General features: G+C 28.0%; 1 protein-coding gene across 4 annotated transcripts in view; it reads left to right on the top strand.

Annotated features, from left to right (window-relative positions):
- The window catches only part of LOC117182287 (disks large 1 tumor suppressor protein-like), a 398897-nt gene that overhangs the window by 97312 nt on the left and 283331 nt on the right, over positions 1–18254 (top strand). For 2 of the 4 annotated variants that reach the window (XM_033375409.1, XM_033375410.1), the window contains exon 2: positions 17272–17358. The exons of the other annotated variants lie outside the window; for them this stretch is intronic. In XM_033375409.1, coding sequence (XP_033231300.1) covers positions 17272–17358 — 87 coding nt within the window. The remainder of the gene's footprint in view (positions 1–17271; positions 17359–18254) is intronic. 4 annotated transcript variants of the gene reach the window in all.

Raw genomic sequence — 18254 nt, 5'->3', positions numbered from 1 at the left:
TCGGTTTAAAATCGTAAAACTTGATTTTAATGTCATTTTAATCAAATTTGAAGCAAATTTTCACTTTTCGCGATTTTCAGCCTTTTCATCGCCGTATGGTGGTTGAAATTTTTGTAAAAAAAAATCAAAACATGGTTTTCGATGTATTTTTTCCCGTAGAATTCGATTCTGAAGTCACAAAAATAAAATTTTTCTTTATTTTTTTTTATTTTAAAAAAACCATGAAAAAACCGTAAAAAATGAGGTTTTTCGAGCAAAGCCCCATAAAAAAGTAGCTGGATTTAGTAGCTGAAATTCGGATTCAGCGTCGAAAAATACATAAGAATATATAGGTCTGGTCAATTGCACAGACACTTTTGTTTTTTTTGTGGGCCTGTGTTATTCAATTTTTAGTTCCAAATTTATCTTTTGAGTTGAAAACTCAACTGTTTCGTTGAAAATTCATCTTTCTGCTGATTATTAGCCTTCTGAGGGGAAAACTGATCTTGTTTGTTAAAAATTCCACTATTTGGTTAAAAATTTATTGACTTTTTCTGGTGCATAATTTTATTTGAAAATTTATTAATTTTTTATTTATTTTTACGTGAAAATTCAAGAATTTGATAACTATCTGGGAACTTTCGAATCTGGGATTTTGTAGCAACATGTAAAGGGCATCTATTTGGAATGGGGAATTTTCAAACAAAAATCTGATTTGGATTTGTAACACGGAATTTTTGAAGAAAAATATAATTCTGACGTGGAATAGGACATTTTTAGTTACATGATACGCACATTGATAAAAGAATCATAATTCTCAGATCCAGGAAAACCTTCGGGGAGACACCTTGGGTCCTCACCTTCAACAATAATTTTTTTCTTTTTTGAACCAGTCCTTCTGTATTTTTTTCTTATTTTTCCTCAGATATTAATAAAGATGTAAATTTGATTTCTATTTCGATCTTCCCTGGCACTTGAGGGTCGCTTTTTCTTGGCGATTTTCTCATTCTCCCTTCGCTTCTTCCATTTCCGGTTTATTAAGAGCTCGCAAAGAGAAAGCTGATTAACCCCCTCCTCTTTCCCGGATATGAGTACACCCTGTGACGTCACAGTTCGATGAGGCTAAAGCCACAATCAATGTGTGTCGGAATGGAAGCTGTCCTAACGTATTCTATAAATTCTTATTCTTCTCCCTGGCAAAATAATAACTTCTGCAACGTAGATCACCTTAGAGATTGTGGCATTTTTACTGAAATTGAAATGTTATTTTGATCAGATCTATACACACACATTCAAACTTTCCTCAATTAAAAAATGTCTAATACAATGTTCTAAGCAATCGTTCGAGCGTGTGTGTGTGTGTGGATGTGTGGGTGCGTGGGTGCGTGTGGATGTTTGGATGCATGGATGGGTGTAAATGTCACCCTTGTTGTGAACACGAAAGGTTGCAAACGGTAACAGATAAATTGATGAAATTAGGAGGACTTATTATCAACACTAATATCTTAAAACTGACAGAAGGATTTATTCAAATATTTATTGCATTTTTTGTAGTACTCAATCATATTTTAAAAAATCAGTTTTTTGTAGTAATACTTTTTTTATTAATATAATTCAAGGTTGATGCAGGAATATAAAAGATTGCTTGGTTCAAGCTGAATCGATTAACATTTTCTATTAATACATTTTATGAAATAGTAAGGAAGTTATCGTCATTTATATTATATTTAAAATCGATTTTTGTAGTAAAAGTTTTTTCATACTCATAATTTAAAGTTGATGCAAGAATAAAAAATATTTGCTGATTCGAGACGAATAGATTAACCCATAATATTCATACATTTTATTAAAGAGTGAGGAAGTTATGGTTATTTTAAATTATATTGAAAGTCGATTTTCATAATAAAAAATTTCTTATTCTCATAATGCAAATTTTGATGTGATAATAGAAAAGATTTTTCGATTCGAGATGAATCGATTGACTTGCAATACTGATAAATGTTATTGAACAGTAAAGAAGCTATGGAAATGCATAATGTTTGAAAAAACGGTTTTTATAGTTGAATTTTTTCATTAGCATAATTTGAATGTCATGCAATAACGAAAAAGATTCTTTGATTCGAGGAAAATCGATTGCCCTATAATATTAATAGACTTTATTGAAGAGTAAGGAAGCTATTCTATTGTAATTCGTAACATTTGAAACATTTGTTTTAAGCAGAAAAACTTTTTTCATTGACACAAATCAAATTTGATGTATGCATAGAAAAGGCCTGATTTTTCCATTGTATTTAAAAAAATTTGTATTATTTTGTAATTTTTTTCTTTTTTGAAAATTTATATTTTTAAATTGATGAAAATGAAAATTTAATTTGTCTATTATTTAAAGCCACAAATTCTTCCACTATCAAGAAGCAAATACATTTGCTAACTGTAAGCAAAGTACTCGTGAAATGAGCACCATATAAATATAAATACAAATAAAGTGGAAACACTCTATATCGAATTCGCAGCAGCGAATAGCAATTAATAGGATGCAATGATGGAAAATCTAATTTATTTTTGTTGAAAATTCATTCTCTTTAAATGAATATGCTTGAAGTTCTGAACGTTCAAATGAACGATTTTTTGACAGATGACTTTGTAACCTAAAAAACGGTTAAAATATTTGTTAATTTATATTGGAAATAATATATTTATGATACCAAAAATATAGTGCATTTTTTATTGTAGGTAGAACAATATTTATGAATAAAATAGAATTAAGAATAATATTTCGTTCATTTGAACGTCCAGAACTTCAGGTAAATTTTAAATCAAAAGTCTACAATTATATTTTTAGTTGAGAATACATATTTTTTGGTGAATAGTTGTATTATTTGTAGTAAAATTCGACTAAAAAAACGCATTTGTAGCGGACAAAACTTTAACTGTTTTCTTGACAATTTGTTCTTTTCGATTGCAAATTCTCATTTTTAGGTCAATAATAATTCATATTCTTGTCATGAAACCTAATTTTTTTAAATTTAAAAATCTACTCTTATATGTTTGGTTCAGAATTCATCTCTGTGAATAGGGCATTCATCTTCTTGGAAAGCAAATACGTCCTTTTAGATTGAAAATTCATCTTTTTGTATTAAAGTTATCTTTTTTGGTTGAAAATAATTGTTTTTAATGAAAAGTTCAATAGAATATTTTTGGTTTAAACTTCATCTCTTTCATTTAAAAATTCTACTTTTTGCAGAAAATGTCATTATTTTGTTTAAAATGAAACTATTTTGTAATTTATGGCCCTTTAATTCTTTTCAATTCGAAAAGAATAATATTACATCTTTTCAGGATTAATGACATATTCTCTAAAACATTAGACTATTTTAGCTTGAAAAAATCTTTGGTTTAAATTGAATTTCTTTTGGTAGAAAATTCAACTGGTTGTATATTTATCTTTTGATAGAAAAGTTATCTTTTATCCTGGAAAATTGATATTTTTTGGTTAAAAGTTAATTATTTCTAATTAAAAAGTAGTATTATATTTTAAATTCAGAATTTGTAGTTTTTCATTGACACTTTCTTAGGTTTAAAAATTACAATTTGGTAGAAAATTAATCCATTTTGGTTGAAATTTAAATAGAGAAGTCCAATATTATATTTTTGTTCTGAGTTCCTCTGTTTTGTTCAAAAGTAGAACTATTTGGTTAATAATGATAATATTTTATTAGAAACATTATTAGTCTGTCGAAAATTCATCTGTTTCTTCAAGCATTCAATTATTCGGTTGAAAAATCATTTTTCTTGATTGAAAATGAACTTTTTTGTTGAAAATTGGCGTATTTGGTTAAAAAAAGCCATTTTGTTGAAAATATTAATCTCTTTTTGTAAACGATTCAACTATTATGTCGAAAATTTTATATTCCTACTTTCTTGAAAAATGGATAATAATTCAGCAATTTTAATCCTTTTGGTTTTTGACTAAGGCTACATTTTTCGTAAATTCTTTTGGAGACTTTCGGAATAAGTTTCTAGGGTAATCTTTTTCATGAACATGTCTTTCCCACGACAAAACTGTTAAATAAGTTCCCTCTGGTAATTTATGTAGTGGAAACGTATATGCTAAAAAATAGCTTTGGAAAGGTAAATCGTTGGAAAAGTAAATTAACTGTGTAGAAAAAAGGTCGCGAATTATCTTAACCTGGAAACCGGACTGAACAAAAACGAGAGTTAAACGCGTTAGGGGCAAAAGGACGCGAAGTGGTTATATTGCGGGAAGTGGTAAAACCACTAATTACACCGGCGGAACTTTGTAGAGTGGTTGTCTGTTTAACATGAGTGCATTACAAGATGAATTTATGATAGCATATACACTGTTAAAAATTTCTGTTAGAAACTTCCACTACATGTACTGGAAGTTTATTTCCAAAACGTAAGGTAACGCTGCAATACATAATGTTTTAGTTTCTAAATTCTGGCATTGGAATGCTGCCTTACATGTCTTGGAATTTCATAATACAAGTTTAGTAACTGGATATCTCGACGCCTATTGAAGCGAAAAATTACAACCAAAAATGTAAATCAGTTCTTAGAACACTTGTTCCTGGCAAACAAATATTCTTGACAGCCAAAACTTTTGTTAATGTATAGTGTATAAGGAGCGTATTTATGGAATTCATGAAATGCATGGAATTCCCGGAATGAAAGAAATTCACATAATTTAACTAATTCATGAGATATGAATTACACGAATTCCATGATTTTCGGGTGGTACGTGAATTTGGAGAATTTTTTAATTTCTATGAATTCTGCGAATTCCGTCAATTTCTTGAGTTCCTTGCATTCCGTGAAGTGCATGAATTCCTTGAATTATGGGTGTTATATGAATTCCGTGACTTCCTTGAATTCCGTAAATTCCGTTATCACAGTCAATCCCGCGCCTTTCTTGATTTCCGTGAATTCCTTAAATGCAGCGTATTCTGTGAATTTCGTAAATTCCATGAATTCCGTGGATTCCGTGAATTCCGTAAATTCCATAAATTCGATTAATTTCGTGAGTTCCTTAATTTCAGTGAATTCGTCGAATTCCTTTCTTTAAATGAATTACATTAATTATATTAATTCAACGAATTCCAAGAATTCCGCGAATTCGGGGAATTCCATGAATTCCGTGATTTTTATGAATTTCTTCAATTCTTTTCTTTACACTAATTTCGTGAATTCCTTGCATTCGATAAATTCCGTGAATTATATCAATTTCGTGAGTTTCTTGAATTTCATGAATTCTGCAAATTCCGTGACTTCTGTAAATTTTATATATGCCTTCAGTTCCATGAAATCTGTGAATTCCATGAATGTTATGAATTTCATGAATTTAATAAATTTCGTGAATTCCGGGAATACAAAAAATCAGGGAATTCACGCAATTGACGGAATTCCGTGATTTCAGCGACTTCTTTGAATTTCATCAATTCCGTGAATTCTTCAATGTTATGATTTCCATGAATTGCGACAATTTGAGAATTCCTACCATTCCTGGAATTTCTATAATTCCATGAATTACTTGAATTCCATTAATTCCATTAATTCCGTAAATTTCGTGAATGCCAGAAATTTAGCGATTTCATTTAAATTAATAAATTCCGCGAATTCCGTGATTTTCATGAATGCCTCGAATTCCACAAATTCGGTGAATTCCATAAATTTGTGAGTTACTTGAATTCCGTGAATTCTGCGAATTCCTTGACTTATGTGTATTTCATAAATTCCATAGATTTCGTGAAATCTTTCATTTTCATTAATTCCGTGAATTCCCTGAATTTCATGGTTATTTTATTTTATTTTCCTACACACCCATACATTCTCCAGTTTTGATGCAAAAACTCATTTCTCTGAGGCTACTACACAGTGCACAATAATTTATAACTATTTGTAACTGAATTCTAGAAACAAATAGCTGGTGAAATTTTAATGTTCAAGTCTCTTATTTCTTGTGTTTAATTATTTCCAAATAGCCCAATGATAATCTTCAAATACATTCATTTAGTTTGCCTACATTGGGGCTCCTATTTTTCCGCTCACTTGTGGTCTGCTTTTTACTTCTTGATTTTTTGTTCTTCCTCCAAAGTGGACAGCTAATTAGTATAGAAAACAAACAGGAGGGCGATTTTTATTTTTTGTCATAAGTAACTTTTTAATTGCAATATAAAATTAATATTGATACATAAATCTTGTCTTTTCAATAATTACGTTTTTCAGGTTGAGTAATGAAAATCCAAAATGTCTACACGTCGAGGGTCAAGCAATAATACTAATTGCATTTAACAAAAAATCTAATGGTAAAATTCCGAAAAATATGATTTTTTCACTAAACAGTTAAATTTTCAAGCATAGATGAATTTTGAAGACAAAAATTTAATTTTCAACAAAGTTGTTAAAATTTCAACCACGTAGAGTTCAATTTTCAATATAAAGTAAAAATGTGATTTCTAGTGATAATATAAATTTTGTACCAAAATAAAGATTTTTTCAGTAAAATGGTTAATTCTTCAACCTGAAAAATCAATTTTGAAACAAAAAATAAAATAAATTTTTAACAAACGTGTTCACCTTTTAATCAAGTTGTTGAATGTTTAGTATAAAAAGATGAAATTTCTACGATGGATATTAATTTTTTATCATAAAGATGAATTTTCAATCAAGAAGATTAATTTTTAACAAAAAATTAAATAGTTAAAAACATTAATTTTTGAAAACAAAAATATCGATTTTTTAAGCAAAGAGATGAATTTGCTTCTAAAAAAAGATAAGCTTCCAACAAAAATATAATATTTGATCATTCAATCAAAAAAGGATTTTCATTTTAAACCAAAATAGTCGAATTCAACCAGAAAAGACAAGTTAAAAAAAAGTTAAATTTTCAATCAAAGATATTAATTTTAATTGAAAAAAATGAATTTTCAAAAAATTTGTTAAATTTTTAACCACATACAGTTCAATTTTTAATATAAAACAAAATTTATACAGAGAATATACCTGAAGTTCTGAACGTTCAAATGAACGAAATATTTTTCGAAATTTCTGTTTTCACTATAAATATTGTTTCGAATGCAATTTAAATTATGAATTATCATTCTTTTTCAATAATAAATTATTTACAATATAATTTAACAAATATTTGAACACTTTTCCTGTTCATGTAGTTGAATTTTAATACCAAAAAAATGAAATATCTGCGAACTTAAATTTTTTCCTAAAAAGATGAATTTTAACCAAGAAGATTAATGTTGCAACAAAAATACGAATTTTGAACAAAATACATGTATTTTTAACTAAAGAAGATCAATCATCAATAAAAAATGTAATATTTGCTAATCAAATTAAAAATTGTATTTTAAACTGAAACAGTTGAAATCAATAAAAAAAGACAAATTTTCAATAAAATAGTTAGATTTTTAAACGAAAAAATAAATTTAAAGCCGAAAAAATTGATTTATTTACCAATTTTTTTAACTTTCAACCAAGTAGTTAAATTTTAAATCTATAACAGATAAATTTCTACAAAAAAATTAATTTTTCACAATAAAGATTAGTTTTTTACAATAAGGACGAATTTCCCATCAAACAGATTAATTTTGAACAAAAAATACCAATTTTTAACAAACTACATGAATTTTAAACTAAAAGTGATCAATTTTCAACAATAACAAGACAAATTTTTAACCAAAAGATGCATTTTAAAACAAGAAAATAATTTTCATTTTTGATCTAAATGGTCGATTTTTTAACTAAAAAGAACATTTTTAAATAAAAAATTTAATATTTAAATTTTTATTCCATTTGTTAAAAAAATATAATTTCCACAAAAATAGTAGTTACATTTTCAACCAAACCTGAACATTCTTATTTTTTGGCAGAATATTATTACTTTTGTTTTTACATTAATTTATTTGATTAAAAATTCCACTATTTTGTTGAAAATAAAATTTTTATTTCATTTTTTTTAACAGCACATTTAACTGTTCCATTTTTGTTTAGAGATTGAGCTTTTTAGTTGAAATTTTATTTCCTTCGATGAACATTAAATTATTTTGTTGAGAATTAAATTATTTTGTTGAAAATCCAATTTTATGTGAAAATTTAGCTTTTGCTTTTTTGTTGAAAATTAATTTTTCTAGTAGAAAATTCATTTCTATAGTTTCCTTTTTAGTTGGAAATTGAGGTATGGAGTTGAAAATGTATCGTTTTCAGTAACAAAAATTCTTTTTCTATGAAAATCTATCTTTATTTTTTAGAGACGATTCAGTTAAACCATAAAATTGATTGAATAAATTATTACCGATTTGGGTATTTAATTAAATAGGTTTGTAAAAATCAAATTAGATTAAAATAAATATTTTAAAAAATATTGAAGGAATTAATGTAAATGTAGGGAAACGAAAAAGAAACGATTTATTGTAGACTATCCCATTGATATCTTTAAAATATCTTAAAATTTAATTAAAAACCATATAAAAACCTTTTTAAATTCCTTTGGATTTCTGTGATAGCTTTGAAAATATTTTTAGGTCCATAAGATTTTTTCATCTATTACAATCTGTTGAAATATGATAAAATTGGTCAAATACCCAAAAATATTTAACATAATTGGACGTATTATTAATTTTAATATTCTCCTCTTGAATTTTTGAAATCCATAGAAATTTTTTTAAATTAAATTAAATAGATTAAAGTATAAATTTGAAATCCCTTAAATGTATATTGAAATTCAATTATATTTAATTTATTTTCGAGAGTTCTTTACAAATTCCTTTGGAATCTTTAAAAATTCTATAAAATTGTTCTACGTCGACATTTTGTCTTCTTGAAATGCTTTATAATTCCTTAGAACTGTCTTGAAATAATTGGAAAACGTAAAAATCCATTAAAAATGTATAAATCATATGAAAGCCCGTAAATATAATTTATAGTGCTGCAAAGTACTATGGATGTATTCACTATGGGCGTATTTATTTGTACTGGTTGTATTTGCATTTTACTTTCTCTTTGTTATCAAATAAATCGGCTTCCGCATAGAGGGAGGTTTTTTCCGGAGAACATAGAAGAACTGAATACGTTCCATATTTTTCAGTCTCATGATTATTACCGAAAATCCTTCTTGCAGAAACTCAGAGAGCCTATGCAAATCTCAATCGATCTGTTCTGTTTCAATAAAAAACTTTCTAACTTAGGGTAGTGTTATATTCCAAATTAAGACAATAATAGTTTTTGATGTTATGGTTTTTACCAGATAAAACGTATTAAATAATTTGACGTTAATTATTTTTTATCCACTGATCTAAATTCAATTCATGCCCACTAAGCTATGGAGATACGAGATACATTTCTTCACAACCCCTACCAGTAGATTTCCCATGTAATTCCTTATTCTTTTAAGACTAATTCTTCAAACGTTCGAATTTTTAATATTTTTGGGCATTATTGTTTTGACAGTATAAAAGGTATTAAATAATTTGATGATAATTTTTTTTGTCTGCTGGTCTAATATAAATATTTTTTTAAAGCTTTCAAAGTTGCTATTAATCATTCAAGAACGGTAATTTTTAGTTCTTCAATAGATTCATATACGTGTCTCGGAGACGGAAACATTTAGAACTGTTATATTTTCAGCATAAAGAAAATCTTCTTATAAATAAGAAAAATACTTTTTCAAAAAAATTTGAAAATGATATTGGTAGGTTATTGTAAGTCATGCAAGGTTCTTCAGTTGGGCTAACGATGCGCCTTGAAGACGTGAACTAGATATCGTATTGTTGTATTTTGAATATCAAAACAGTTTTTCTTATATCTATCTCAAAATTTTAATTGTTAAAAAATCATGCAGTTTCAATTTGTTCGATGCAAAATTCTGTAATTTTGATGCCTTGCATTAGAAATTTTTTCAATTTTGAAGATTGCGAATTTAAAACTTTTGACATTTGATGTTCAAAACTATCAAAATTAAAAAATTTAATTTTCAATAATTGAATGTTTTTAAATTATTAACTTAATAAATAAAAATGTGTGCAGTGTAAAATTCTGTAATTGTGAGGCTTTACATTCAAAATATCTTCAATTTGCAAGATTTACGATTAAAACTCTTGACTTTTGATCTTCAAAATTATTCATATTTAAGAATTTAATTTTATATTAATAAATTTTGTTTAGTTAGCAATTTTGATGCTTCGCATTAGAAGTTTCTTCCATTGTGAAGATTTAGAATTAAAAACTCTTGACTTTCGATCATCAAAATTTAAGAATTTTAATTTACACGTCTTTAAAATTCAACAGTTTTGAATTTTATTGCTGAAAAATTGTATAAATTTGAATTTCAAATAATTAAAATTGACGAGTTATTCATTTTGACAATTGACAATTTAAAATTATGCAAGTTTTAAGTTATACAATTAAAAATTCTGTAACTTGGATGCCTTCTATTAGTCATTTCTTCAGTTAGGAAGATTTAGTATTAAAAACTTTTGACATTTGATCTTCAAAATTGTCCAAATTGGAAATTTTTTATTTATCCATCTAAAAGATTGAAAAATTTTAATTTTAAAATTTTTCCTTTCTCTTTAAATCATTTGAGATTGAAAAGTTTTCAATTTATAATGTTTAAAATAAAAAATTCTTTAATTTTGATGATCTACTTTCGAAATTTTATCGATTCGGAGGAATATTATTGAAAACTTAACTTTTTTTCTTTTTTTTCTTCTTTATTTGTAATGTGTCCCCGAAGGGCTTACATGACTTCCTTTCCTTACAATCTTTTCGTCTAAATATTTTTTATAAAGTGTTCTCCTTAATACTTGCAATTATTTACAACTATGTACACTAGAAGTGCATACACGCGCGACCCATTTATTTTCTTGCAATTATTGTATTTGTGAATGAAGTTTAATATGATACCGTAACATTCATTTTTGCTTTAATAACTTTTATTTGTACACGGCTCCGCACGACTACCCTCTCAAGATGCAAAATAAATTATTGCGCAACACTAAACATTTTCATGCAAGTTTGGAAAAAATATCTAAAATGTCGGTGCGTACAAATTTTCATAGAAATACATGGTGAATGATCTCGATTCGAGAAGAGTCCAAATGTTAAGCCATTTCGAGCGCCCCTAGCACTTGGATGGGTGGCCTACTACGAGGTACGACTGGGTTGTGTACTCTAACTTTGAAAACCCGGCGAAACTCGCAAGGTGGTTTTCTGCAGTTTTTCTTTCATCTGGCCAAATGTTTAGGCAACTGCGAGTAATTCGAATAAACTCGTTTGTAGCCGCATTGCAATTAATTAAATTGTACTAAAATTCATCCAGACTATTATGAAATTACTGGAGGAAATTAATAAAAAGAAATAATTACTGAAACTAATGAAAATGAAAGTTTTTACCATTATACAGTTTTAATTTCTTTTTTAATTCTTATTAATTATATAATGCATACATTTTCTTATAAAAACTAATTTGTTTAAAATGTTCAAATAGTTAAAAATCTAAAAAACAGTTAAGTTTTGAATTCGTTTATGGAGTTTATTTTAATACTAAATCATTAGTGTAAATTTGCAAAGTGTCATAGTAAAAAGTGATTGGAAATACAATCTTTGTTGATTCTGAACACGAATTAAACCTATTTTTCAAACAATGCCCAAACTCTAAATTTTCTTATGAAAGTAGTTTAAATAATAAATCATGAAAATTTGATTATTATAATCAATCGGAAAGACGTACCTAGTTAAATTTGTAAACAAAAACTGACCCTTTTCGTTGAAAAATAGCAAAATTCTGAATTTTTTATGAAAGTTCTTTAAATAATAATAATTTTTGTAAATTTAACAAATAACTCAGGAAAGATTCATCGTAAAAATAATCTTAGTTAACTTCGTAAACAAATTGTGTTTATTAATTAAAAAATACTCTTACCCTCAATATGCTTATGAATATTGTTTGAATGATTAATAATTAATAGAAATTTATAAAGTATGGTGGGAAATTATCCTCGAAAGATATTCTTAGTTCATTCCGTAAACAAATTATGCCTCTTACTTGAAAAATAGCCAAACTATAAATATGTTGATAAAATTTTTTGAAATAATTAATAATTGTAAATTTTTAAAGCATCAGAGAAAATAAATCTTTGAAAAGATATGCTTAGTTAATCATGTTAAAAAATGTAGCCTACTCGTAGAAAGAAACTCGTACTCTTTAAAAAATTCTTAATTTTTGAATTTAAATTTTCATTTGATAGACATTCTTAGTTGACTCCATAAACAAATTCACTTCTATAAAAAGGATTAAACTCTTAATTTTGCAATTGAAATTCCTTAAATAATTAATAGTTCTTGTAAATTTGCAAAGCAAAATAGAAAGCAGTCATCGGAAGACATTCTTAGTTGACTCCGAAAACACATTGACTCTTAAAAAAAGGCACTCTTAGTTTTTTAATTTAAATTGTTTAAATAATGAATACATCTTGTAAATTTGCAAAGAAATCTAGAAAAGAGTCATCCGATAGACATTCTTATTTGCCTTCGTAAAAAAATAAACTCGTAGAAAAAATAAAAAAATAGTTCTTGTAAATTTACAAAGCAACATAGAAAAGGGTCATCGAATGGACATTCTAAGTTGGTTTCGAAAACAAATTGACTCATAGCATAAAGGCAAAACTTTTAATTTTTCAATTAAAACTGTTTAAATAATTAATAGTTCTTGCAAATTTGAAAAGCAGCATAAAAAAGAATCATCGGATAAACATTCTTAGTTGACTTCAAAAACAAATTGACTCGTAGGATGAAAGCCAAACTTTTAATTTTTCAATTAAAATTGTTTAAATAATTAATAGTTCTTGTAAATTTGTAAAGCAGCATGAAAAAGAGTAATTGTATAGACATTCTGACTTGACTTCGTAAAAAAATTAACTCGTAGAAAAAAGGTTAAACTCTTCTTTTTAAATGGAAATTATTTAAATGGCTAATAGTTCTTGTAAATTTCAAAAGCAGCATTAAAAAGAGTCATTGTATAGAAACTCTTACTTGGCTTCGTAAAAAAATTAATTCGTAGAAAAAGGTCAAACTCTTATTTTTAAATTGAAATTCTTTAAATAAATAAAATTTCTTGTAAATTTATAAAGCAAAATATAAAAGAGTCATCCGATAGACATCCTAAGTTGACTTCGTCAACAAATTGACTCGTATCAAAATGGTTAACCTTTTAGTTTTTAACTTGAAATTCTTTAATGACTCGATAGTTCTTGTAACTGTGCAAAACAACATAGAAAAGATGCATCGTATAGACATTCTTAGTTGACTTCAAAAACAAATTGACTCGTAGGATAAAGACCAAGCTTTTAATTTTTCACTTAAAATTGTTTAAATAATTAATAGTTCTTGTAAATTTGAAAAGCAGCAAAAAAACGAGTCATTGTATAGACATTCTTACTTGACTTCTTAAAAAAATTAACTCGTAGAATAAAGGTTAAACACTTATTTTCAAATTGAAATTCTTTAAATAAATAATAGTTCGTGTGAATTTCTTGTAAATTTACAAAGAAAAATAGAAAAGAGTCATCGGATAGATACTCTTAGTTGTACTCCGCAAACAAACCGGCTCTTATAAAAAAGGTCACTTTTAGTTTTTAAATTAAAATTGTTTGAATAATTAATAGTTTATGTAATTTGCATAGCAAAATAGAAAAGAGTCATCGGGTAGACATTCTTAGTTAACTTCGTAAACAAATTTACTTGTAGAAAGAGGCAAAAGCTTAATTTTTTAATTAAAATTGTTTCAATAATTATTAGTTCTTGTAGGTTTACAAAGCAACAAAAAAAAAGAGTCATCTGATAGACATTCTTAGTCTCAATTTTTTAATTAAAATTGTTTAAATAATTAATATTTCTTGTAAATCTACAAAGCAAAATGCTAAATTTAATGTATTCTCTAAAAAATATCCATTTATGAAAATTGTTTAAATAATTACAATGTTTGAAGATTAAATAAATGTTTTAAAAAATATATATGAGCTTTACTCGAGTTCGGCACGATGGCTAGGAATGTTAACATGCATTATGTAAACAGATCCCTCGAATGTGTCTTAATGCCTTAGAGCTAGCTTTGAATGAAATGCAAGTCAAAATTGGACAATTCAAACTCCAGACTAGACTTGTATCCCTAGCATTTACCGCCGCCAAACGGAGCACATCAGGGCTAGAGCGCACTTGGTGGAAATGCCTTCCTTGGTTTCATAACACGCAGCTCTGTTCTTAACCTAAAAATGATTCTAGATTGCATTTGGGTGCGCATGCATTGCCTTCATAATAGATTCCGCTGATCTCGATTCTGATCGCGATTCTGATCTCGATTCTGATCTCGATTATGATCTCGATTATGATCTCGATTCTAATGAATAGGCGGCGCGCTTAAATCCAACCAATAGGTGAAGAGATAATGTGGCTTCAGACTTCGAGATTATATCGCAACCTCTTCTTTATGATAGGATAAAACGTAATTTAGGACATGTTAGCGAACGAGTGAGCGAGCGATCGAAAGCGAGAGTGCATGTGAGCGAGAGAGAGAGAGAGAGAGAGAGAATAAGAATTCAAACGTATCTTAGTCTACTTGTGCTATTACATAACCATTATTTACAATCTTTACGCTACTAACCTAAGCGATTTTCGTTTTCTTTTTCTTTCACTTTTCTTCTACTTCCAAATTGCCATTTTTTTCACATGCATACTTTCTCATTCGCTCCTCTAGAACTCTGCAAGTCCTTCATCCATTCTTCTTTTCATCCATCGTTCCCCAGAATCTCTACCACATTCTCTTGCCAGCTTCCTTTATCTTCCAATCCTCTCCTACATCCTTCCCATACATGCTGCCATGTTTCCTCCTCCCATTCACATATTCTGCACTTTCTGTTCTCTTCTTTTTCCTAATACATCCACTCCCTTATCTCGTTTCCCAATCTAAATCTTACTATTCTTGTCCACCTTCTCTCTCTCCATTCCTTTTTTCAATACTGTGGTACTCCCTCCTTTTTTTCTTCCTATACCATTTATTGTTTTGGATTTCTCAATCATCCGTCTTTCTATTAATTGTCTTTCCCTCTCCTTTTTTTCTAAAGTTCTTCAAAGTTTACTCCAGTCCCGTCTTTTATGTCTATAGCATTAAAGAACTCCCTCCTTTCTTCTTCCCATCTCGTTAATTCTATCGCCCTTCCTCACCTCCCTTCTACATCCATGGAACACTTTCTCGCTAGCTCCCCTCTCTTCCCCTCCTTTAGCTTCATCTCAAATTTCCTTGTCCTCTTTTCCGCTCTAGTACTTAATTTATCGCTTTGCTCTTCTTCTCTCACAATATATCCTGGCTCCTCAAGTCTAACCTTTCTTATAAACTCTCAATATCTTTCGTTTCTTTCCATCCCCATATCTCTGCTCCATAACCTAATACCGACCATACCAGCATATAAAATAAGCACATTCTCCTTTTCCAATTTTTTAAAACCCTTTTCCTATTCCCCATATCTATTTCATTATCCCTGCTGCTTTTTTTATCCCTTCTCTTATATGAGCTCTGTGATCTCCATTCGTTTGCAAGATATATCCCAAATATTCAATCTCCTCCGTCTCTAACTTTTTATCTTTAGCGTCATTTAAATGTATCCATCTTTATTTATACATCTTTACAATTGAAGAGTTTTTGATTTTGAAAAATTAGAATTGAAAACTTTATTTTTGTTTTCAAAAGCATCAAAATTTAATAATTTTAATTTGATGTACCTGAAGTTCTGAACGTTCAAATGAATGAAATAATTTTTCCCAATTCTATTTTATCCATAAATATTGTTCCAACTAAAATAAAAAAATTCATTATAATTTTTTTTTAGTAAATATATTATGTCTGATATGAACTAACAAACATTTTAGCTATTTTTATACTTTACAAGGTCATCAGTAAAAATAACAAAATATAATTAAAAAAAAATAATAATAATAAATTAGTGACTTTTATCTCCAATTTTTAAAAATCTAATAACCAGTCGAGATAAAATAATTTAGAATTTAACTTATGGCCATAAAAACTAAACATCATGAAAAACTATAATGGATTTTACAAAAAATTTCAGCAAGAACAAACTGGCCAAGAGCTGCAATTTCTTATTAGAATGAAAACAGTTTAAAATTGAAATTTTTTTTAATTGAAGGGTTTTTATTTCTTTAAATTTTTCTATTAGAAATTATTCAAGTTTTAAGTTTCACAATGAAAAATTCTGTCATTTTGGTCATTTAAATTCGAACTTTTTTCAAATTGAATGATGTCAAAATGAAAGTTGACGTATATATCATTAAAATTCAAATGGTTTTAATTCTGAGCATTTACACTAAATATTCTGAAAGTTTTAAGTTTTACAATAAAATAGCTGTAATTTTTATAATTTTCGTTTAAAATTTCTTTAATATGGAAGATTTAACATGTAAAACTTAACTTTTAACCTTCAAAATCATCAAAAACTCAACAAAAAAATTAAATAATACATTACTTTAAATATAAACATTAAAAATTAAAGAATCATCAATTACCAATATTTAAGATACCTTCTTCAAATAGGTGCCTAAAATGTTATGCTTCTAATCTAATAACATTCAAAAATCATTATAGAATTTTTTTAAGAACATCTTATTACACTATAAAGTCTCACGTTTACATATTAATTTTTTTTTTGCTTCAAATTTTGGATGACATCTTATATTACAGATTATCTTATGTACAGATTACTGAAAATCCTTTAAAATTCAAATTAAATTACAATATTAGGACAGCCAATGTAGCTAATTTAATATTTGTTTTAATTTATGGTTATTAATTATACATTCTAGTGCTTTTATTCGTAGCATATATTTTAATTTGATAATTAGGAAATCAAAATCTGTAAAGTGCAGCAAATTAAATTTAGTAAATAATAAAAATTAAATAATTCAAATGCATATTTTTGCTTATTCGTTACGGCTTTGTAATTGGTCAGAAATATTTTTTACCAGAGGACAGTTTATCTTTCCTGCTATTTTTATTTTTGTTCTCGTGAAGCTAGGCAAAAGCGTTGAATTACTTTGTAGTTGGGGATACGGTAACTAGTGTTTACGAGAGGATGGGAACCTGTGAGGGGCACTCTGAAGTTAATTACTGAGTTAGATTTAATTTTTTGCATCCGAGACCCCGAGTGTGTCAGATGTTTTTGTAATTAATCATGTTCCTTTTTTATGTTCTAGGTGAGTGCCAGTATCTTCTGGAAGGGATGGAAAAAAGTATATGGGAGACATACATTGTGCAACCCAAAAGCCGCAACTGCAATGCAGGTACTTGAATCGGTTTTATAATCTTGTATACTTGAAAGTGGAGAAGTTTTTATTTTAAATACAAAGTTAAAGAAAAATGGAAAACATCTTCAAATATTTTTAAAACCTCCCGAGAATACTTTTAAATCTGCCAAGTTGGATTTTATTTTCAATTACTGTTTTCTTCCTTTAAATTCCACCGGAACTCGGAGACTTTAACCTCAATAAGTAATTTCAGTCGGAAGTACTTAGCAGTTGCTCTTCCTTTTTCCTCTCGACTGATTCAGGGGAAACGTCCCTTTAGCGGTATAGCTTTTCCAGATAAGAAAGGAACAGGCACCATTGCACCTTGGTTCTCTCGAGGGCTCTGTAATTCAAAATTTTATTTCATCCAGAAGCTTTGACTTTTATAGTATGATATTGGCTACTCTTGGTATTCTTCGAAGTACTCTCATAAAGCGGATGACAAGATATATATATATATATTGCTTTATTGGTTGAGTGCAGACGTTGGACTGATTTCATGGGAACAATGTCATAGCACCTTAGTGAAGAAGGGACTGAAATAGCAGTCGAGAAGGGAGTTGAAAGGGGTCGTCAAGGGTCGAATGTTTATTAGATAACGCGGGGATAAAAGAAAAAAAAATAGGTTTACTTTATCACTGGTCTTGTTTGTGAAACTTTCGCTAGAATGGCTCAAACCACCTTCGATATCTCTTCTTTCTGACCTTTCTTTTTTGCAAAAATAATTTCGTTTCTGATCTAATTTTTCGCGGTTCTAATTTTTGAATAAGATGGTTTCCTGTTTTTTTACTTAACTCCTTCTCCTTCTCCTTCTCCTTCTCCTTCTCCTTCTCCTTCTCCTTCTCCTTCTCCTTCTCCTTCTCCTTCTCCTTCTCCTTCTCCTTCTCCTTCTC

The sequence above is a fragment of the Belonocnema kinseyi genome, chromosome 10, assembly GCF_010883055.1.
Source record: "Belonocnema kinseyi isolate 2016_QV_RU_SX_M_011 chromosome 10, B_treatae_v1, whole genome shotgun sequence".
Lineage (NCBI taxonomy): Eukaryota > Metazoa > Arthropoda > Insecta > Hymenoptera > Cynipidae > Belonocnema > Belonocnema kinseyi.
This window is presented reverse-complemented; position numbering and strand designations above follow the sequence as displayed.